The sequence below is a fragment of the Archocentrus centrarchus genome, chromosome 4 (assembly GCF_007364275.1).
Source record: "Archocentrus centrarchus isolate MPI-CPG fArcCen1 chromosome 4, fArcCen1, whole genome shotgun sequence".
NCBI classification, from domain to species: Eukaryota; Metazoa; Chordata; class Actinopteri; order Cichliformes; family Cichlidae; genus Archocentrus; species Archocentrus centrarchus.
Window position 1 is genome coordinate 23,891,500 of NC_044349.1, and position 22,545 is coordinate 23,914,044.

The 22,545-nt window shown below is 40.4% G+C and overlaps 3 protein-coding genes across 4 annotated transcripts; 2 read left to right on the plus strand and 1 right to left on the minus strand.

Moving 5' to 3' along the window:
- Positions 1-9,746, plus strand: slc35a3a (solute carrier family 35 member A3a). Of its 2 annotated transcripts, none has more exons than XM_030726530.1 (8): positions 1-362; positions 438-706; positions 3,102-3,256; positions 3,369-3,491; positions 6,060-6,234; positions 7,727-7,845; positions 7,988-8,121; positions 8,227-9,746. In XM_030726530.1, the coding sequence occupies exons 2-8, from the start codon at positions 517-519 to the stop codon at positions 8,315-8,317; spliced, it is 987 nt and encodes a 328-aa protein (XP_030582390.1). In that variant the 5' UTR covers positions 1-362; positions 438-516; the 3' UTR covers positions 8,318-9,746. The 2 variants fall into 2 exon arrangements, with proteins under 2 accessions (XP_030582390.1, XP_030582392.1); XM_030726532.1 differs by having other exon boundaries at positions 512-706.
- A 3,767-nt stretch (positions 9,747-13,513) lies between these two features.
- On the minus strand, positions 13,514-15,584 carry fam78bb (family with sequence similarity 78 member Bb). The gene is made up of 2 exons (XM_030728138.1): positions 15,304-15,584; positions 13,514-14,036 (listed from the first exon to the last, which is right to left on the minus strand). Exons 1-2 carry the CDS (start codon positions 15,567-15,569, stop codon positions 13,514-13,516), a joined length of 789 nt encoding a protein of 262 aa, XP_030583998.1. The 5' UTR covers positions 15,570-15,584.
- A 3,320-nt stretch (positions 15,585-18,904) lies between these two features.
- On the plus strand, positions 18,905-22,538 carry rex1bd (required for excision 1-B domain containing). The gene is made up of 5 exons (XM_030727918.1): positions 18,905-19,043; positions 19,797-19,879; positions 20,081-20,285; positions 21,843-21,931; positions 22,188-22,538. Exons 1-5 carry the CDS (start codon positions 19,041-19,043, stop codon positions 22,258-22,260), a joined length of 453 nt encoding a protein of 150 aa, XP_030583778.1. The 5' UTR covers positions 18,905-19,040; the 3' UTR covers positions 22,261-22,538.
- Positions 22,539-22,545: the final 7 nt, after the last annotated feature.

The following is a 22,545-nucleotide window of genomic DNA, read 5'->3' on the forward strand; positions in this document are numbered from 1 at the left end:
GAAGAGTTGCGAACACGGAAGTCATCCAGGCTCTCATTTTTATCTGGACAGGATTTTCTTCCTCGTGGAGACTGCTTCGGTGTAATTTACTCTTTCTTTTGGCGGAAGTGTAAATCGGAATGGCAGGTAGTGATGTGGCGGTCGGTGTGAACGGACTGAAAAGTTAACGGAGGGTTGATATCCGGCGCGGGTCAATGGACGCCAGGACTTGAAGAGCTGCTGTTTTGACAGCTGGGTTAAGCCACCAGTACCCGTGTCTCTGTCTGACAGAAGAAACCGCTGAGAGCAGACAGCAGAGGATTAAACTCGACAGAGCGATTTAATTTCTGCGTCTGCGAAGATACCTCTTAAAGACAGGAGAGGTGAGAGGTGTCAGCGACTCTTCACCAGTGTTTCCTCTTTTGTCAGAGTAAAAAACCTGCTTGTTCTCCCTGCAGTCCTCCTTTTAGCTCTACTGCATCCACTGGGTGTTTATAGTCTCCTCTTCCTTGTCCACCTACCCACTGACAAGTGGGTATGGCTTCTTCCCGGCTCAAGTACCTCTCTCTGGGCGTGCTGGTGTTCCAGACCACCTCCCTGGTGCTCACCATGCGGTACTCCCGCACCCTGCAGGCCGAGGGCCCGCGGTACCTGGCCTCCTCAGCTGTGGTGGTGGCCGAGGTCATGAAGATCCTCACCTGTGTCCTGCTGGTCTTCAAGGAGCACAGTGAGTTCTTGCAAACGTTTCATGATCTGTTTTAAATGATCAACCACATTCATCCCAGTTTCCTCAAGGCCACAGTGAAACCTTATGTCCTGATTTGTGCAGAAACTTGATATTAAAGAAGCTGCAGTGCCAGCTTAGGTTTGTCTTTTTGATGACAAACCATTCTTCTTTGTAATATTAAATCAAACTGTCACATTAACTTGTCTCTCTGTTAGGACCTGTAAATGAGCAGCTCCTGCAGCAGGGAGGTTTTAAGACAGTAAAGTATGTACAGTAATTTATGTGTTTTTAAGATCAGAGGTATGGGTTCAAACTGCTGCAAGGCCAACAGTGTCGATTGCTTGTAACTAAATTGCTTTTATTTTCTTTTAATATCAGTTTTGTGTTTGCTAAAATGCTCCTGTTCAATATTTAGTAACTGTAGTTTGATGGTTTCTTCATCCAAGATCATATTTTCTTATTTTCTCTGTTTTATGAATATAAGCAGCCATACAGCAAGTCAGTACCAAAAACTACTGAGGCTTAATGTTCTGCCAAACTTAGTTGTCATTTTAAATGTACTGTGTTTGCATTTAGCATCCACACTTCTTCTGCATTTCAGGACTAAAATGAACTCATGCAGAAACTCTGCTGACCCAGTTTTAGTTTGAAAACTCTGGGATTGTGTTTTAGTCTGGAGGGCAGAGACTAAAACTTGTGAAAACAATACTACACACACCCACATGAACTTCCTGATTGGGTATTATAAGTCCAAAAAAAAAACAAAAACCCCAAAAACTGGGCCAAAACCCTTGTAGCTATCTTATCTATGGCTTTTGTCATTTCATCTTTCCCTTGTGGGTCGTCTTTTCCCATTGGCATTGCTTCACTCCGGTACCGTATTCGCTTTGTGACGACAATCAGTCTTTGTTTTCTGCCTTACACTTGCAACACTTTTACTTCACTGTTGATCCTTTGGCTGCTGTTTGCACAGTTACAAACACCCCCTGTGTGCACAAATGGTCATGTGATATACCTTTGCAGGCATTTTAGTATAGCCAGAATCTATTTCTGAAACTACTGAAACACTCACTTGGATGGAGACCATTTTAAAACAAGAAGCACTCCAAGAGTGCAAACCAAGGCAGCTCACTCTCTGAGCAGTATTTACTTTTAAAGGAATAGTATTGTATTTTTTTGTATGTATATTAATTTGTTTTCTTTTTAAATGTACTTTAAGAAGTTTGTAGTGCAGTAAAACTCAGATATGGGTATAATGACAGATATGTAAGAGTAGGTAATGGATAATGGTTATTGATTCTTAAATAATTGGACATGAATAACTTGACCTTATTATACAATATTATATTACTGGTATATAATAATATAATACTTGTTAACCTGGCCTCATATTTACAGACAGAAAGGCACGCACGCAAATGTTAGCAAAAACACATCCTTGGTGGAGATATTGAAAATCTTTTAGTGTGGATGTAGCCTTAGAATTTTCAGTCAGGTTTCTTGGGTCGCTTCTATTGTACTGAAACTACAAGCCTGTCTTTGTGAAGAGCTATTTACTGAATTAGTTAGGCTTGGAGATTTTTGGATAATGACACCACATTTATATATATTTGATTAAAGTGCAAACTTTCAGCTTTAACTCAAGAGGTTTAATAAAAGTATTCTGTTAACTGTGTAGGAACTACAGCCATTTTTATGCAGTTTCCCAAAAGTAAATGGGCAATTAACTTACAAACAGCTTCATGGCCAGTTGAGATCTGTGTTCTGAAAGACAACAGAAACCGCTAAAGTGGATGATGACAAAATTATTTCTGTGGTTAAGAAAAAACAGCTTCACAGCATCTAAGTCAAGCAGACTCTCGAGGACGCAGGTGTATCACAATCAAGAGACGACTTCATGAATGGAAGACAAGGTGCAAACCTCTGATTACACTCAAGAACAAGAAGGTCAGATTAGACTTTGCCATAAAACATCTAAAAGAGCCTGCACAGTTCTGAAAAAAAAATTTGGACTGATGAAACAAGATTAACTTGTACCTGAATGATGGAGAGAGAAAAAGTATAGAAAAGGAGAAAAACAGCTTGTAGCTCTCACTGTATCTGTAGAAACCTGGACTTTTGAGCCTGGACTAACAAGAGCTCTTCTAGTTTTTTATCACATCAGGCAGCCTGTTTCTTGAAATAGGCCACAGCTTGGGTGAAACTGACTTCACCACTTTCAGGGGGTGCTACTGTTTTTACTAGTAGAATATTAAAAACTGCAAAATTAAATACTCTGGAAGCACTGAACTTTTCAGTAATCTTTGCTTACTTTCATTTCACCCTGCTAAAGCTACCAGATTTGGTTACAAAACAAAATTATATATATGTGTTCTGTCTTCTTTCCACGCTTCAGATTACAGCATGCGAGCTCTGAACAGCGTGCTGCGTCAGGAGATCATTCACAAACCCATAGAAACACTGAAGCTGGCCATCCCCTCTGGGATCTACACACTGCAAAACAACCTGCTATATGTTGCCCTGTCCAACCTGGACGCAGCCACCTACCAGGTACAACACAGGGCAGGCTGTGTTATAGAAGATGAGACTGCTTGAATCTACATCACTTACAACAACGTGATTATTTGGATGACTTATAGTTTTTCCACTTTGTCTCCCTCAGGTGACGTATCAGCTGAAGATCCTGACCACAGCTCTGTTCTCAGTGTCCATGCTGGGCCGCAGGCTGGGTGTCTACCAGTGGCTCTCTTTGCTGATTCTAATGGCCGGAGTGGCTCTCGTGCAGGTGCCGTGCATTTTTATGTCTCTTAAATTGTTTCTTGAAATGGTTAAAAAAAAAAAAAAAAAGTTATTTCAATCAACAGAATATTGCATATTTTATTTGTTCTCTTTTCATCGATGAAATGGTGTTTATATTAAACTGCAAAGTGGATCAGTTGAAGCTTCATCAGGGTTTTACAAGTGTTTACCAGAGTAAAGATGCACCTCTTAAGTTGGTGGAGGCAAGCTAAGAAATCTGTTGAGGCTGGACAAAAAGACATGCATGAAGCAAAATAGGTTCATGTATTCAAATTGCAGCCAGTCCTACCTTACTTATTTGCATTAAAAGAACATATTTTATGTTAATTGAGAGACTGGAAAAAGCAGCTTTTACATGCAGTTGACACTTAAAAAAAACAAACTGTCTTTCTAATGTGCTCTCTCTAGTAGACCTCTTTGTCTGTTAAGCATTTACTCACTGGAAGTGTGCCTGTTTTTATTTGTTCTGATATTTAAAGGCCAAATAAATAAAGAGGCTTGTACTAGAAGATTCAGTAAATGTTGGCCACCAGTGGCAACGAGGGATTTGGTGATGAATGATGTGTCATAACAGGAATGACTGTTTTCATATCACCTCCTCCTCCTCCTTGGCTAAACAAAGAAAATGACAATCAGTCAGCTTTACACCTAATTTGAGAAATATTTAATCACAAACTGTCCTCAGAGTGTCTAAGATATGTGCAAGAGTGTGACCATGGCTTATCAGTAGCACCTCCTGAAGGCTCATGCTGTCACATCAAATATGATGCTAAATAGCAACCGATCTGTTTCAAACTGCAGCACAATCAAACAAAAAGAAAACAGAATGAATCTGGAGACAAATTAATTGACTTTGCATTAATGCTGCTGTTCTTTTTCACTGTTCATTTTCAAGGTTGGTGTTGTCACTTTTCATCCAGCAGGGTTTGTTATGGTCCAGCTGGTGCTGATGGTGGAGGTACAGAGGTGGAGAAATTTGCCAAACAATAGCTCTACTTTGTTCTGAATCTTTATTTATCCAAAAAAAAAAAAAAAGTGTGAAATGGCTACAATACATTTCTTACTCTGCACATCCAAAGGTCATCATCTTTTTTTTTTGTGTGTGTGTGTGTGTGTGTGTGTGCAATAACACCCGTTTTTTTTCCTGCTTACTGCAGCACATAGTACAAGAAGTCACACTCTGCAGCATTTTTTACAACTCAGCAAAGCTGTGACGATGCCTGTGTATGAATATTAGGTACCCAGTGTTAGGAATTCAGCGAGATTTGACTGTGAATGTTAATCATTACACAAAGTTCGAGCCTTACTAAGTACATACTTTTAGAAGTTTCACTAGAATGCATACTGTTTATTCACTGGATATTTTTTGGCTCTATACACAACACAGTTTTTTGCTACAACCTGTTCATTTTGAGAGTTAGTTCATGTAAGACCCCCATCCTATGATGCACTGGTTGTATGTAGCACTACTTCCGTTTGTAAGATGTAAATTTATTTATCAGGAGATCTTTGTGAAGAAACAACTTCTGATCTGTTAAGTCTGCAGCATTCACTTATCATAGACTGTATGTAAAAGATGGATGAGGCCACAGTACTGATATCCATTGGTTTGTAGGCTACTGTTTGGAAGCATTTCTAATTTTGGCTTTCTCATATTTGGATGAGTAATGTGCTAAGTTATCAGTTATTACTAGCTAGTTTGGTTAGCAAGGTGCATTTGTGTGGGTGCAGTACACAGGAAAGGATACCTGCTAATTAGTCCTTACATAAAAATTAAATAGTGCTACAACTTCAGTCACCGCAGATTTCTCAACCAAACAGCAGGCCCTATTATTTATTATTATTATTTATTATTTTTCCCATTATGCATCAGAAATTCTCCAAAAACACAGTCAAGAGGTCCAATTCAGTGACTTGAATTAACTGATAGCTAGTGGCTGTGGCTGCCTGTTTTGGCACCCACCTATTATTCAAAGTACCCATGACATTAATCATTCCTAATTCTAAGCCTTGCAATGCGAAATGGAATTTAAATGGGTGAACATTGATAAAGGTTCATTCAATATTGAATCAACAAGACATTAAACAAGTTCATTTCTGCTTCAAAGTTGGGCATTTCACATCGGAGTCTGTAGGGATTGACTTGCTTTTGGAGCCAGCAAGTTTTTGCCACTTGGCAAATGGTGACCTTACTGTAGCAAAAAATTCTGGGAAGATATGTGTAAGACCTGGTCCAACTCTATCAAATTAGCCTAAAAGCATCTCTAAAGCTGGCTTGCCAGTTTGCCATATTTTGTGTGATTAATCCTTTCATAAACTAAAACCTAAAAGCAAGCTGCAGTGTTACAGGGCCTTGAGCTCGGTCCTTGAAACACACAAATGCACACTTGGAATATTTTTGTAACATTTTGTTGTGTGTAATCATTCTTTGTGATTTGCCTTCAATTTGTTGGATTAAAGTGTAACTTCTTAATCGTACATCTGGGGAGAAAAAAAAAAAAAGTTTGTGTTTTTTCACCTGTTAAAATTGAAGCCTTTCTCTTTGTGCTTGCAGTGGCCCTCTGAGTCTGCCGTGGCCCCAGAGAAAGAGGCCCCGTCTACAGGCTCCCAGTTTGTTGGTGTCACAGCAGTGCTGGTGGCATGCTGCTCCAGTGGGTTTGCTGGTGTCTACTTTGAGAAGATCTTGAAAGAGAGCAAACAGAGCGTTTGGGTCCGTAACATCCAGCTAGGTCGGTATCCATCACCAAGTCAGATCAGTTATGAAGAGTATATCTGTATAAGTTGTTAAAATGCAGCTTAGCATGGTAAAAAGTAATGTCCAAGCCAGAAGAATAATGATGCTGCTGCTCAAAACAGAGTGATAAATGGACTTACCTCCATGTTTCTGAAGCACGCTCCCATGTGTGCACTGTCTCCTCTCCTCTTTGCACAGAGAGCCAGCTGGGCTTTTTACCCTCCGAGATGTTTCTGTTTAGATGAATGTTCCTGTCTAGTTTATTTTTAACCTGGAACGTGTGAGTATGTGTTGAGTCCCCTGTAATTCCCACTGAGCTTACAGCTTTTTCACCTGCATTAAACCTTGGAGCCTAGATCAGCACCAAGAACGTCAAAGAAAATACAGCTGGTTGTAAATGTGGAAGAAACGAGGAGCTGGTAATAAATTTAGGCCTGATTTTTATTTATTTATTTGTTTTTATTTTGAATCACATTAAGTGGAAATATTATTGATAGATTAATTGTTAATGAAAATAATAGTTAGTTGAAGCTAATAGAAACTAAAGTTTGAACACTCTACATAATACATGTTAACGATCTTTGTAATTGTGAGCATGTTGGCAACATGAGGTTGTTTGCCCAAAACTGTACGGACTTTAGCTGTAAGCAAATAAGCTTGCACAGTTAGGGTGTGACCAAACTTCTCAGTGCTTACCTTCTTTTTGTTATCAGTCTCTTTCTACATCGCTCCTGTTTCAGTGCTTTTATGACACAATGCTAAATTCATAAAACCATAGTCTGAGTTTTTTTGCTCAGATTTTCTTCATTTTATAGTTTATATCTAATCTCACTATCTCTGTTAACAGTAGCCTTATCTACAGTTTTTCATCTCTCTTTGAAGGAAGCCCGTCATGCTCCATTTTACCTCCAAAGTTTTATTCTTGGACCCTAATAGAGTAGCTTTGGATGAATCACAACTCTAAATATATCCTTGTTTATCCTTTATTGGACCTTGGTGCAACCCATAGTAAACCAGCAATCTGAAATGAATTGCCAGCTTCCTTATTGGCAGAGCTAAGTTGCAATTTCGAGTTATTATCTAAAAGTTTTTATTTTACTTGGAATTTCAGGTTATTAGCTCAATTTGGAGTTATTTTCTCAGAAGTTGAAATTTTGAGGTAATAACCCAAAATCTTTACTCATGGGTGGCAAAGAATTTTCAGTGGCAGAAACAAGCTTCCATAGTTTTTGAGTTTTATGCTTATAGGGATTACTTGTATATATGCTGACCTTGTTTTTGTTTTGTTTTTTTTTTGTTTGTTCTTTTAATTTTGGCCATAGTTAATATGAGAATTCACCACAGTATTGGTACATATGTGAAAGAAAATAAGGAAAAGTGTAGTAGTTCACTATTTAAATGAAATGAGATGGTTTGTTTTGATCAGACTTGACTGTGAAACCTTTGGACAGGTCTGAAGCTCACTCTCTTTTTGCATCTGTTTCCAGGGATGTTTGGCCTGGTGTTCGGTCTCTTTGGAATGCTGGCCTATGATGGGGAAAGGGTGAGGGAGTCTGGGATGTTTCAGGGATACAATACAGTCACCTGGACTGTTGTAGCACTGCAGGTAGCTTTCACTCACTATACTCTCACATATATTGTCAAGCTTCTGGGGTAACAGACTATTTAATTTTGTGGCTCAGACTCCCTGTTGGCCCTACAGGTCACGCCTTTGTCCATCTGTGTCTCTGTATTTGTTTTTTCTTCAGGCCCTGGGTGGTCTGGTCATAGCAGCGGTCATCAAGTATGCAGACAATATCCTCAAGGGCTTTGCTACATCACTCTCCATCATCCTGTCAACTCTTATATCGTACTTCTGGCTGCAAGACTTCGACCCTACTGGGTAAAGAAATAGGGAAAGATAGTGACTCCTATCTCTTAGTCTTTGTCTTTCTTTCCTATAATCACAATCATTTGAGCTGACAGAGTTGTATGCTCTTGCCTACAGTGTTTTCTTCCTTGGGGCCATTTTAGTCATCGTGGCCACTTTCCTGTACGGCTACGAAGGCAAGCCTTCCCCCAATCCCAGCAGGGCATAGGACAATCACGGCTGAAACTACAGCAGCAGTAGGAGGTCGTGCTGAAGCGTCAAGACATGAAGGGAAAGGAGGACAGAGGACTGGAGAAAAAAGAAGGGGAAAGGTCTTCATCATATATTTTGAAAACATATAGGAGGAGCAGAGGAATAGAGAGAGAGGAGGTAAGCAGGTTTGGACCAGAGAGAGGTTTTTAAAAAACATAAACGCTGTGATGAGTCTCACACCACAAGTGCCTCAGCTGAGAAGTACAAGCAATGAGAAAAGAAAACAGGATTGTACGTTTTCTTCTGTGATTACAACAGTAGAGCTAATTCTGGCTGTCACATCTGCAGAGGTAGAGAAACTAGACCGACTGATTGTATTCATCAAGAACTAGTTTGACTACCAATTACTGTTACTGCCACATCACTCAACACACATGTAATAAAGGATTAAGGAGCCAGATTGATGGGAGTTTCTAAATATTTTTCCAAGCCACATTTTTCATGTAGCCCACCTCCACCTTGCAGTAATGTAATGCTCCAACAAATATTCTTGTCCTATTTTGGCCTCTATAAGCATAATTCAGAGGCATGAATGAACTTCAGCTATTGTTTACTCTAAAACTGTGTACAACACATCAGAAAGCTCTGGCTTAGATTGATAAAGGTCTGGTTTTGCACGCTTTTGGCTTCAGTACTACAAAGGCTGGATTTGTGCACAGCTTAGGAAGCCTGTCTGCCTGGGAGGCACAATTCTGGGCTTAAAAAAAAAAAAGAAAACCCTGAAGATTTACACTATGGTAGTTGCAATGACCATAACTGGTATTGTTTTCCAAGTCATGGCTCTCGTGTTGCATTTTCCAGCTATTTTTGAAATATGGAGACTTTTTTGTTGCTAAGCAGCATACAGTCAACGGGTTACCTCTGATAACATATACAGTGAGTCTCAGTGTCTGGACTGTTACACTTGTACGGTTCTGGTTTGTCAGCCTGGTCAAGTCAAATGTTTAACAGAGAGAAAAGAATTAGGCTTACATTTCAGAAATATTGTTTGATGCTTTAACAGGTGGCTAATTGAAGCTGTGTTTTTATTTGAAAAGTTACACTGAATATTTGTAAGATAATTTGAACAACCTGAAATCGTGTAAGTATTAGCACCAGTTACATTTCAATCTATAAATGAATTGTCGATTTAACTTATTCATTAGGCTTAGGCTTATTTTACTTTACAGACCCACTGGTGATGGTTAGCGTCCAGCTCCTTATGTCTTGTACTTGTGTAACAATATCTGCTGGTGATTTTGTGGCAGAATAATCTGAATGTGGTGCAATGAAGTCTGGAACTGATAGCTGAAGCTGGTTACATCAGGCATCTGACATTATTTACATAGAAAGTAACATTTGATTGTATGATTTGAGTTTTTTTTTTTTTTTTTTTTTTAAACTTTTTTTGGGATAAAGCGGGTATAATTAAGAACTTTATTATTTTAATTACCAATATGTGAATCTTTTATAAAAGAAAAATGTGTCCTTTAAAGTACGTGCGTGTGTTATTGTGCTTCCTCTTTGGTCTTATTTATTTATTTAACTTTACAGCAACACATGGCATTTAAATTTTCTACCTGGAGATGAACGTATTCATAGACTGTATATAAAAGATGGATATAGCCACTGTGATGTCACCCAGTGGTTAGCGAAGCCCCACTGTGAAGCCTCTAAAGAGCGTTTTTCTCTGTCATGATCTTGGTATTTTGAAACGCAACTTGATAAGAACCTGCTTTATCCTCCTCTTGACTGAAATGGGAACACAATTTACAAAATAAAAATCAAGTTGTATTTAATAAAACATGAAACTAGTAACTGAAGTTATAAACTCATGAGCAAAGTGTTTATTAGTTCACAGATAAAATGCTGGAAGGTCCTTTTTTATTTTTTTCCCCATAGGTTTCTATTAAACTGGTAGTCTTTTCCTAATCACTGGAGTCGCCTCCTGCTGGCTGTTACAAACTAAGCAGGTGTGAGGCAGTTCCTTTTCAGACCAGAAATCCATCTTTTACTTACAGTCTGTGAATGTACCATGGGGAGAAAATGATAATGAAGCCATCCTTTTATACTCATGTCACACACTCACACTTACATCTATTTGGACTACTTAAATAAGACTGGAGAGCAATAAACGGGCTCAAATTCACATTTTATTTTTGGCATTTGTTTTAATTAGTTTAAAAACACTGCATGCAAAAGCCAGACAGTCTGAGAGAAAGGACTGTACTACGGCAGAGTTTCATGTCTTCCATATTATAACACTGTAAAACACCATTACCCAATTGCTTTCAGACAATCTAAAGTCAATCAGCCGAACAAGTAGGAATTAACATGTCAAATTCCACATATAGGACCATACGCTGCTCTACCCCCGAGTCCACAAGCACAGCTGTTAACTGTAAAAGACACTTGAGGCCCTGATACACTTTGACAGCAGACTGTGTGAACCTCATGGTGAAGTAAAAATTTATTTTTCATCAACACTTTATTTTAATCAGGGCATGTGGAAAAAAAATTTCACACTATATTCAAAGTTTCAGTCCAAAAATGATCACCTCAATTCTCCAGTTAGAAGTGCTGCTCTTGATTGTCAGCGTGGGTTCTCAGATGTCTCACAAACTGCCCCTGTGTCATGGCTACAATAGGCAGGTTGTTAAACTTTTTTTTTTTTTTTCTCCCCCCCCTCAGACTTCTACATGGTAAGTGTGTGTTGGGGCTTGCAGTACACTGGCAGAACAGTCCTCTCTGGTGATCATGGCTCTAGTGCCATTCTAGATGAGGGGTGTGTGTGTGTGTGTGTGTGTGTGTGTGTGTGTGTGTGTGTGTGTGTGTGTGTGTGTGTGTGTGTGTGTGTGTGTGTGTGTGTGTGTGTGTGTGTGTGTGTGTGTGTGTGTGTGTGAAGGCTTGTTCGGTTCGCACCAAGAGTAATGAGCAGCATGGGCAAGATAATGTGGTTACATCACCCCTCTCTCTTCATCTCTGTCTCATCTGGACCAGCTCAGCATAAACCTTTTTTTTTTTTTTTCTTTTTTTTTACAGTCCCACTGTGCACTGAGGCTGGATAAACAGATAATCAGCAAATAGATCCACCTGGAAAATAATAAGAAGCAGTGTAGAGGTTTCTGGCACCGTTTCACCACCTTCTAAGGTGCACGGAGAAGAGGAAAAAGTCTGAAGAGCTCAAACCTCCAACACTTATATAGAGTAATTATAATGCTAGACCAGTGCATTTTGGCTTGTGGCCATTATCAGTGTCATAAGACACATTACAGGTAACATTTTAAATGATGTAGGTGTGAAATAGAAAAATACAAAACATACAGTCATACAAATTTACATACATATCAGCCATGTCTATAATGTTTTATGACTATGATGAAGATCGCGAGTCAAAACACAATGGTCTAGCAGAAAACTACAAGCGGTGCTGGAGTTGTGACCTCTTAGAAAAACAACAGATACGTGTTTGTATTTTGTAAGCTGCACCCTGGTTTTGTTTTTCAGTCATAAATCTTCTAATGCACACATTATAAAAGATCGTAATGGCACCAAAGACAGTGTATCTGTGTAAAGCAAACACTGCATCAATCTGTAAAGGGTTCTTCCTCTAATGCCACCATATGATTTGATATTTTGCAAACTAGTGACGGACTATCCTGAAATTTGGTAAAAACATTCATGTTACCCTGAGGATGAGTTGTCATAAATTTGGTGACCAACTATCTTTTTAAGTAATTTGTCCAGTGTTGTTTGAAGACAAAGAAAAATCCAGTAATCCTCAGATCAGTGATATTTAACAGGCTTTAGTTTGCTAATGTGCTAAATTTGGATGATAACTATACCTGCTGTATAAGCAGGTGTGCTGACAATAGATGAAACACTGTTGTGCTTTCTTATACCTGTGACCACTAAAGAATTTTCATTTACCTCACTGGCAGATACTTCAGATTACCTCCTAAATCTGCAGGGCTAGATACTTCCAGAAGCAACAGATAATTTTATTTTTTTTTTCTTCCAGTGAATTGATCCTTTAAGTCTTCTGGCACGAATACAGCGTTCTTTCACTACAATCCTCAAGCTGACAGACATATCGTGGTTCATTTGTCCTCCTGCAGCAGCTTCAAATGATAAAACCATGTTTTACTATAGAAGGCTGTCATCAACACAGGCATCTCTGGCTTTTAAAAAGGCAGGGAGGGAGAAGCTCTGCAGCTCGGATGAACTGGCCACGTGTGATTGTTGAGGGGGGAAAGAATCCCGCTGCAGAGCTTCATTTATGTCTGTGTGTATTTGACTGAAACCAAGGTGTTATTTCTACTTTTATCTGATATGTCAAAAACAAGGTAGCTCTGTGTATGTATGTTTAAAAAAAAAAAAAAAAAGATCCTACATTGTATCAGTATCACAAATGAGGCCCCTGGTGTGTGTGAGTGTGAGAAAGAGTGTGAGGCAGTCTGGTGTGACACAGCAGCAAGCCTGGACCCGACCCTGGGGCTCCATTATAGAAAGCACGCAAACACATACACACACGCCTGCACGCTCACATCATCCTGTTGATATTACAGTTATCTCTGTCCGTAATGAATAAACCCCACAGCGATATCGTCCTCCTCGGACGTGTACGCAACATAAACACCAACACCTTTCCTTGGTTAAACTCTTACACAGCACTTTAGTGTACAGAACAGAGCAGGCCATGAGTATGCCGTCATTAAGGCTGTAAAAACCTTTTTGAATTGTATTTAAGCTCGAGCTATTTAAGCTTCTTTCTGGGCCTGAGTAGCTACAGCACAGGTTTGAGTTACATCCCAGCACTGATGGCGGTTGTTCAAAACTTTAGACAACTCTTGCCTCACGCGTGCTGGGCTGGAGTGAAGGCCTGCACACCCGACAGCTCAACAGCACCAGAAGCAGAGACTAACAAACTTTCTGGATCATCAAAGGCAGCAGTGGGGAATTAAGGCAGCTGTCCCCTAAAGATTTTACGCACAAAAGACTGCAACTCTGATTAGGCCATCATTAGTTAATACAATTCTCAGCCTGCTTTTAAATATCCATTTGTCTGCTTTTGTTTCTCATCTGATTATCTTGTTAGTCGTTTCAGTGCAGAATTGGCCTGATATGATATGATATAATATCAAAAAGTGGCCAATCAGATGCTCTCAATGTTCTATTTGGGTGGTATGACAACAACTGGAGGGCCTCTTCTCGGCCTCCACATCAAAACTTGGGCATCATTGGCATTGGGTCTCCCCATGGCGTTAGGAGGGATGGGCTCCATTCGGGTCAGCACCCGCGGCTGGTCCTGGTGCACCCGGCCCACCAGTCTGGCCCTGGAACCCAGAGGCAGGGATGGATCCACTGCGATATCAACCCTCATCCTCCACTTGATGGTGTGGAGCAATATCTTTTCCCTGGATGTGGTGTTGAGTGCCACCAGCCAGGTGGTGAAACTCTGGTCCCTTTTGATGTTAGTCAGTAAGGGCGTGTTAGATTCACTGACTGGCACAGCCCAGGTAACACTGGGGTAAAAATTGTCATTCATGCTGACGATGAAGCGGGACGGTTTGGAAGTGGGGCCGACTATAGTGACAGTCTCTGTTGTGTTTCCATACCAAGGGTAGCTCACTCCATCCGAGTCACTGATGGCCCTCACCAGGCCTTCACGTAGCTGAGGCAGCTCCCAGCTTGACCTGGAGGGAGACAGAAACCAAGAGATCTCTGGGTAACTATGCACCATTCTTTCAGAGGAGCAAAACAAAGATGTGTCAGGTTTTCACTGATGTTCAAACTGCTTAAAATAAGTTAAGCACACTGTTAGATTGTATGACATGTATAAACACACTGTAGTTTATTTCTTCTTTCATACTTCATTGCTGCCATAAAAACTCACTATAGCACCAAATACAAATGGTCCTCAACAAATGCAATTTATTAGTCTTAGCTCTACTCTAATAGACTCAAGAAACACACCTGAAACACTGTCAATCAATTTACTAATACCAGGATAACTAATTTTAATTTTGGTGCTGGGCTGACTGTTGACATGACATACTCACAGAAGCAAAAACTTTTTTGTTCATTGTTTCCAGTAAAAACTGCTCAGGAAGGTCAGATCTGTGATCATTATCAATCATGAATATTCCTGATCCTCCTGCTACATATGAATTTCATTTATATTTTTACCTTATTGAGCCTTTTAGTTTCTTGTTTTAGTTTTGTGATTTTGTATTTTATTGAGCAATTGTACTTTATTTAATCTATTTTGTTTAGGTTCCATTTGATATTTTGACTGCTGTAACACAGGAATTTCCTCACTTTGGAGCCAAACTAGGAAAAAAAAAAGCTTGTAAATGGTGTCTGGTGGTTCAGTGTACCAGTGGATTATCATCATCATCCCTTTGTTGTACTCAACAGCTTTGTCATCTGGTGGCCCCCTACCATCTATTTATCATGCCATCGTGGCCAATCCGATGACAACCTAAACCTCATTTTCTCACCCCTGCACCCACCACCCACACCCCAAACCCAGTAGGATTAAACACCCCCTCTCATATGCCCTCCAGATAGTGTGTGTGTGTGTGTGTGTGTATATATGTTGTGGGGGTGTGGGGGAGGACATGTCTCCGTGGGCACAATTTGAGTGTGAGAGCAGCAACTGTTGTTTAGCTCCTCTAATAGCAGCTTTTCTATTTAGGTGCCAGAGTCACAGGAACAGAATCTGTCGGTGGGCGTTTGAATGAAGGAGGCTGACAAGCTCAGTTAACCTGCTGCGTGCACAAATGCTCCTCTAGCCTGTGGAACTCCGTGCGCTGCACGGGCACGAACACGTTATTATAGTTATTAGTGTGCAAGCATGCATTCGAAGGCGCGCCGTCACGCACGCACTCTTGTTTTTTGAATCTGAAATCACGTCACACGACTGTAATGAGAACTCAGGTGACAGAGGCGTGAACTCACATGCCGACGTCTCCGTAGGTGTTGTAAAATTCCATATGGGTGCATGCCTGGATCCAGCCCACCACCCATGTCTCATTGCGCGGAATGGGAGGCATCACAATCCGCGCAGAGGCTTTGAAATACGGCGTCTTGTATCGAAGCACTATAGGCGAGTTCTCCTCAATGACAGTGGGGCAGTGGTCTATGGTGGCGGACAAGTCGTACACCACGATACTCTCTCGTTTGATGCGTGACTTGTTACAGGCTATGCTCTGGATGCAGCCCATGGCTGTGCAGGTGAAGGTGATGGTCAGGAGCAGCTAGGTGAGCCTGACAGGCCGGGGAACAGCGCAGCTGACCGGGTCTCGACCAACACTATGAGGCTGTGCATCAGATGAGACTATAAGGCAAAGGTGGGTGCTACCACGCTGAAGGCCCAGATCAGAAACACAATAAGGCTTCAGTGGGATCAGAGGAGGGCACCCAGTAATACAGACACCCGCCCTGCTTATGTCCGAGCACATCAGCCAGCTCCAGGGACGCTGCTCTGGGACTGACCCTGCGCTCTGACCCCTCTGGAGGCTCCAAGCCAAAAGAGAAATACCCAGCGCAGATTAATAAAGTGTCACATGAATTTTTGATGCAGGAATGATTGCATCTTCTCCACTGAAACTCAAATTGTCAGTTTCCGAATGCCTTCTCCTGAAGGATCCAATCCATCTGCGCTCCTGCTTGAATGCCTGCCCGTAACTTTTAATCCTCGTCTTTCTGCCCCGAGTTGTCATGTCACAAGAGGCGTCGGGAGACCGGTGGACACTGGGGCACCGGCAGGGGGACCCGGTGGTCGGGCGGCGGCGGTATTTGTTGATGCGGCACAGTACATGAGATGCTGCTGCTGCTGCCGCCGCCTATAACCCGAGCGGGGTCGTTAGGGTCCGTCATGCCTGTCGACTCGGCCGGAGGGAAACCCGGTGAAACAAACGAAACCTGGAAATCCGAGCATCAGCGACAGGAGATCAGCTTCCTCTTGCAGAGTTATAGACGACACGGACGGGCTGTTCCCGATCAAACCGAGGGAGACGACGACCAACAAATACTCATGCTTTAAACTGCTTATAATAATAAAAAACAATAATAATATTTAAAAAAAATAAAAAATCAGATAAACAGTGTCATAGTAACCGTGCCGTGCAGCGTACACCGCGCGGCATCCTCATTTGATGAAGGCTGCGTGGCTGTGCGGTCGCTGTTCAGCCTGCGTGGTGCTGAAGATGCTGAACGAACCAATGAACGGCAGAGGGAGACTCAAGGATTGCCCGCGTCTGCACAGTAGTAGCTTTGTGACCTCTTTCATCCATATTGACATAATGCCTTCTAATCTCATAAACGAAAAGCAGACTAGATAAGCCTGCAGTGGATGGGAATAGAGCCTACCCCAGAGCCTATCAGGACTGCAAAACAGGTTTCATGCATATGTAATTCAAGATATTTTTGGAGTGATTCGGCTCATATGTGGTACTTGCAAAACACCTTCCCATGTATTACTGCTTAAACAAAACAAAACAAAACAAAAAAGCTCATCTTAAACAGAAAGGAGCATTTAATTGCTTAGTGACAACGCGCTGGAGAAACATCGGGCATTTCAAAATAAAGCTGCCAGTCTTGGCAAAACAACATCACCTCATTGTACATTAGTGGCCCGCCTTGCTCAGCAGGTGGAGTTTTCTCATATGTTATTTCATGTATTTTATTTTTTAGCACCTTACAGCTACCCAGAATGAAATACTCAACTACAAAAATTGTGCTCATATGGAGAAGTGGGTAGATTTAAATTGACAGTTGAATGTAGGATTCCATCCATCCATCCATTTTTTCCAGTATCTTGGAAAATTGAGAGAGCATTGAGAGACTTGACAACAGGTCTGTAATATGTAAAATGGTGTCTGTCACCTGCTTTATATAAAGGCATTATTTTAGCTTTTTTTTTCACTTTCTTCAATAACTCTTTTTACTATTGTTATATCAATATCATTCCAGTCAATTGATGTTTTATTCTTACTCTTTTTTTTAACAGTTCCTAGGATTTCTTTTCCTCCCCTAAACAACTAAAATAGTATGCACTGTAGATTATGACTTGTGAAACAGTATTTGCCCCCTTCCTGGTTCCTTAGGTTTTTTGCATATTTGTTACACTTATATGTTTTAGATCATCAAACTAATTTTAATATTAGACAAAGATAACTCAAATAAATATGAAATGCAGTTTTTAAATGATGATTTCATTTATTAAGGGAAAGAAGCTATCCAACCCTACCTGGCACTGTGTGAAAAAGTAACTGCCCCCTAAACCTAATAACTGGTTGTTCCACCCTAGGCAGGAAGGATTTGCAATAACTGGTGATGAGTCTTTCACATTGCTGTGGAGAAATTTCAGCCTACTCTTCTTTGCAGAATTATTTTAATTCAGCCACATTGGAGGGTCTTCAAGCATTAACCGCCTGTTTAAGATTTAAGTCCAGACTTTGACAAGGCCACTCAAGAACCTGATTGTTTGTTTGTTTATTTATTTAGCCATTCAGAGGTGGACTTGCTGGTATGTTTTGAATCATTGTCCTGGTGCATAACCCAAGTGCACTTGAGCTTCAGGGTGTGAACTGATGGCTGGGCATTCTTCTTCAGGATTTTCTGGTAGAGGGCAGAATTCATGGTTCCATCAGTTACGGCAAGTTGTCCAGATCCTGAAGCAGCAAAACAGCCCCAAACCATCACACTACCACCACTATGTTTGACTGTTGGTATGATGTTCTTTTTAATGAAATTCTGGGCTCTTTTGTGAATTTCTGGATGAGTCATCAATGAGCTCTTGGAGTAATTTTGGTAGGCCGGCCACTCCCGGGAAGGTTCACCACTGTTTTCTCCATTTGTGGACAATGGCCCTCATTGTGGTTGGCTGGAGTCCCAAAGCCTTAGAAATGGCTCTGTAATGCTGTCCAGACTTATAGATGACAGTGACTTTGTTTCTCAGCTGTTCTTGAGTTTCTTTAGATCGTGGCATGATGTGTTGCTTTTTGAGATATTTTAGCCTACTTCACTTTGTCAGGCAGGTTCTTTTTAAACGATTTCTTGGTTTAACAGGTCTGACAACAATCAGGCATGGGTGTGGTAGTGAAACTGAACTCAACCTTCCAAAAAATGTGGTTAATCACAGCTCATTCAAGGAAAGGGCAAATATTTTTTCACAGCTCTTTTATAAATTACCAAATGTATAGAAGATGGAAAAGTTGGATAATTTTAAAAAATATTACGAGGCAGTTTAAACACTCAAAATTTTGTGAAGAAATTGTATCTGCATTTGGGCATGGGAAATTTGTCGCTGTATCTGTTTATTTCTTTTATTTGTTTTCTTTCTTGCGTGTGTGAATGACCTCCTGCCTTGTTTGTGTATGTCTTCCAGAGAAGAGGTCTAGTGAGAATTAAGAAAAAAAAAAAGAAACTCTCCTTTTTATGTTATTTTATGTTAACCTCGCTTTCAAACAAAGTTTAGGTGTCTCCATTCAATACAGGACACAGAAGTTAAATGCTAGTATTTTGAAAACCAGCTGTTTACAAACGTAGCCTCGTCATTTCCGGGTCAGGCTGCTGAATCACATACAGGAGGAAAGCGGCATGTTTTTTATTTATTTGTTTTAAATAAATTATAAAAATGGTACCATTATAAACCGTGGAAAGTCAGTCCCAGTGTTTTATCGCAGGCCACCATGGTGAGTATCTTATTTCATGCTACAGGTTAACTTCGCAGACTCGAAAAGCCATTGCTCTCACGTGTGCTAAGCTAACCAAGCTAATGATAACTGACGAACCCCTAGCTAGTGAAGCATTAATGCTGCTGTAAGTTAAATGTGGCTAAATCAGGAGTCAAAACAGTCCTTTTTTTTTTTTGTTTAGTTAGTCTTGACAGAAAATATTTACAACCAAACAACTGCGCTGCAATGTTAAAAAAAAAAAAGTACGAGTACAAATTAAAATTTTTCTTTTGTGTTTGTTATTTCAAAACAGAGAAGCCAAAACTCTCTTTGGTGAGCGTGTCGTTGACAAGATAGGCTGCAGTATTATTGTAATAGTAATGAAACTTGGGTGAATTTATGTTAAGTTAATCTTCAAAATACAGTAAGATAACTCCTTAAATCCTTTATTTAAACTGATTGTCTCGTTGAGATATGGAACTCTTCCAAGAGAGACCTGTGCGCAGAAAACATGCACAGTTTGAAAATAGACGGATGATACACAGACACTTGCACAAATGCAAATATAATCTCTTAAAATGTTATGTTGAAATGAGAAAATGTTGCTTCATATTTTTAAACCAGTCTTTCTGAATTCAGTGTGATTAACGGTGTTAGAATCTCCTGTGACCTGACATAAGTACTATATTTTAATTTAGGCAAAAAGGAGGGTTAACCAGGCCATCCTACAGCTGAGTGCTAACTTTCCTTTCACGTGTCTCATTTCTTTAGGTGCCTTCAGACTTTAAAGCTCTGATCCAGAGGTTTTATCATCTTCAGTCCGAGCGAGTAGAAACCTATCGACTCTTTGAAGAGTATGTTTGAATCTAGTAATGACTTGTGCTGCTGTTTAATACACACATTTACAGCCCCCCCCCCCCCCCCCCCCCCCCCCATCTTCAGCGATCACATCATTCAAATCACACAAACAAAAGAAATCTGTATCAAATGAGTCATTGCACCACCACCCCCCCATCCCCGTTGTTTTTTTGTGATGGCTGCTGAATATGTTCCAGGGGACACGAGGCCTACTTGAGGACAGGGCCCCATTATGACTTCGACCACTACAGGCAGCTGGTCCATGAGATAACGCAGGCTTTCTGCGGCATCTCTAAGGAAGTGCTGGAGATCAAGGGGAAGCTGCACCACGAGTTTGACAGACCAGACCTTTCTGAGCACATTGAGAAGCTGCAGAGCAAAGAGAAGGAGAAACTTGAACTGGTATGTAAACATGTTTTGTATGGGTACATTTTTAGATTGAATTAGAAGTGTATAAGTCTAGGAGAGTCTATAAAATAAATATGCATCTGCGTGGTTTGATTTAGCTCTTTGTTGGGCAGGGGTTTTTCCTGGCACAGAATGGGCCTTTGGCAAGCAACTATGCATGCCAGTAAGCAATGACAGTAAAGACAAGTTTGCATTATCCTGTTTGTCTAAAAGCTGCACTTTCCACTAATTTCTGACCAATTAATAAAAAAAAACCCAATACTTTAGTAAATGAGTCACTGATGGTGTACCTTAGAGTTCCTGCTATGAACAATGTCAATAAAGACACAATCATGTCAGAAATCAGAAAGCTTCTTGAATTTATATATAATTTAAGAAAAAAGTAAATTGAGTAATTTTCAAACGGGACAGCTTTATTTATTGTGTCTTTTATATCATTTAATTCTCTAAGACAGTGTTAAAATATGTAAACATGTTACAAGTATTGCTTTATAGCTATTAACAAAGCTTAGTTGAAGGAACCCACTGTAGCTGCCGTAGAGGTTTCAAACATTTTTCAGCGCTTGATGTAAGTCCACTGTTTCACCACAAGGAGGCAGATTTTTTTTTAAATGAAACATTTCACAATTGTTCTTCAGCTGAAACCAGATTTCCCAACTATGAGTTTGCAGGCAAGCAGGTCATGTTATAAATCTTTGAGTTTACACTACTGATGGAGTAAAATTGAGAAATGCTTCTGAAGGGATATATATATATATATATATATATATATATATATATATATATATATATATATATATATATAAAAAATATGGCCTTTTGAGTGTTGAGCCATGTGAGCATGTGAGGCCAGCTCCAGAAGCAAGTCAGACATCCTGTGTCAAAATGCCAAACTTCCGTAATTAAAAAAATAATTTGATACAGCCCACTACAGGGAAGAAGAAGAAAACCTTTGTAACAATGATACCACAATGTTTTCAGTTAGGGATGCGGCTGCTTTGACGTTTTGTGCTGACACAGCTGTAGCTGGTCGCTGTCAGTAAGCTTCACCTCCACCATTTCGAGCCACTGAACTGGGTCTCTTGACTGTGTTTGGTGTTTTGTGTGATGCTCCAAGAAACTTGTGCTTAGGTTTTTGTGAGTTAAGATTCTAGTAAATGATGGATTTGGAGCTGCTGTTGGACAAAGTGATACAATCTTTGACTGGCTACAAGTAACTTTTAACATATTACATGTTTTAAGTGGTTTCCCTCGAGTTCAGTGACTCGAAAGCTGCTGTCTGTGACTCTCCTCATAGTTGGATAGTTTGACCGGTGTTAAAATGTAACCACCTCGGTGTTCCCACATTCTTACACTGACATCCACTTTTTGTACATCTGGTGTTCAGAAATGCTTTGTTCTTTTGTATAAAGGTTTACATTCCTCTATAATTCCTCCCTTTCTTCCAGTAATGTTATAAAGGTTCCATTATCTCTGAGTTAATCATCCATCTTTTCTCCATCCTCTGCTGATGAGTGGTTTGCATAAATCTTATCTGATGTGCCCTCTCAGACAGCTAAGCTGCAGCTGGCCAAGCAGCAGGCCCAGGATCACCCGGAGGATGAAAGCTGTCAAGAACAGATTCAGGAGATCAAGCACAAGTAAGAGCTGCTATTACCACCCCTCAGTTTACTGTGTTGGCTCCCTGCTGACCCATTCATTCACTCACCCATCATCAACTTGCTGCTGGCAGCAGAACTGCTGAGAGGCTCATTTGCTTCTTCTAATTTATCCGATAATCCTTTGTAACAACTGCAGTTTAATGTCTTTTCAAAAGAACTCTTAGTGTTGTGCTACTTTTTTTTTTTTTTAATCTGTCGATTCCAACTAAATGTGCAGCGTTCCCTCCTTATCCAGGATCATCAAGAACAAAGAGGCACTGAGTGAGATCATGCAGGACTTTAAATATGATTCAGAGGAGTGCGATTGACATCTCACTCCCAGGAGGCCCCGCACAAACCTCACATCACAAGACAGCTGCTCTGCTGCAACTTCCATCTTGGACCCCTAAAGCTGCGCTTATCGATTCCCCTCTGGCTCCACCCTGCTCACTGCTGCAGTCTTATTCCTCCCCGAGGGGGGGCTTTTCACTTTCAGGCTGTGTCTGTGTGTTTGTGTCTGTAGGCATTTGTTTACTTTAGGTCTCAAAAAAGAAATCTGCTCATGTTGTAATGAAATGTGTAAATAAAATATTTGAGATGCTTTCCAGCTCTTT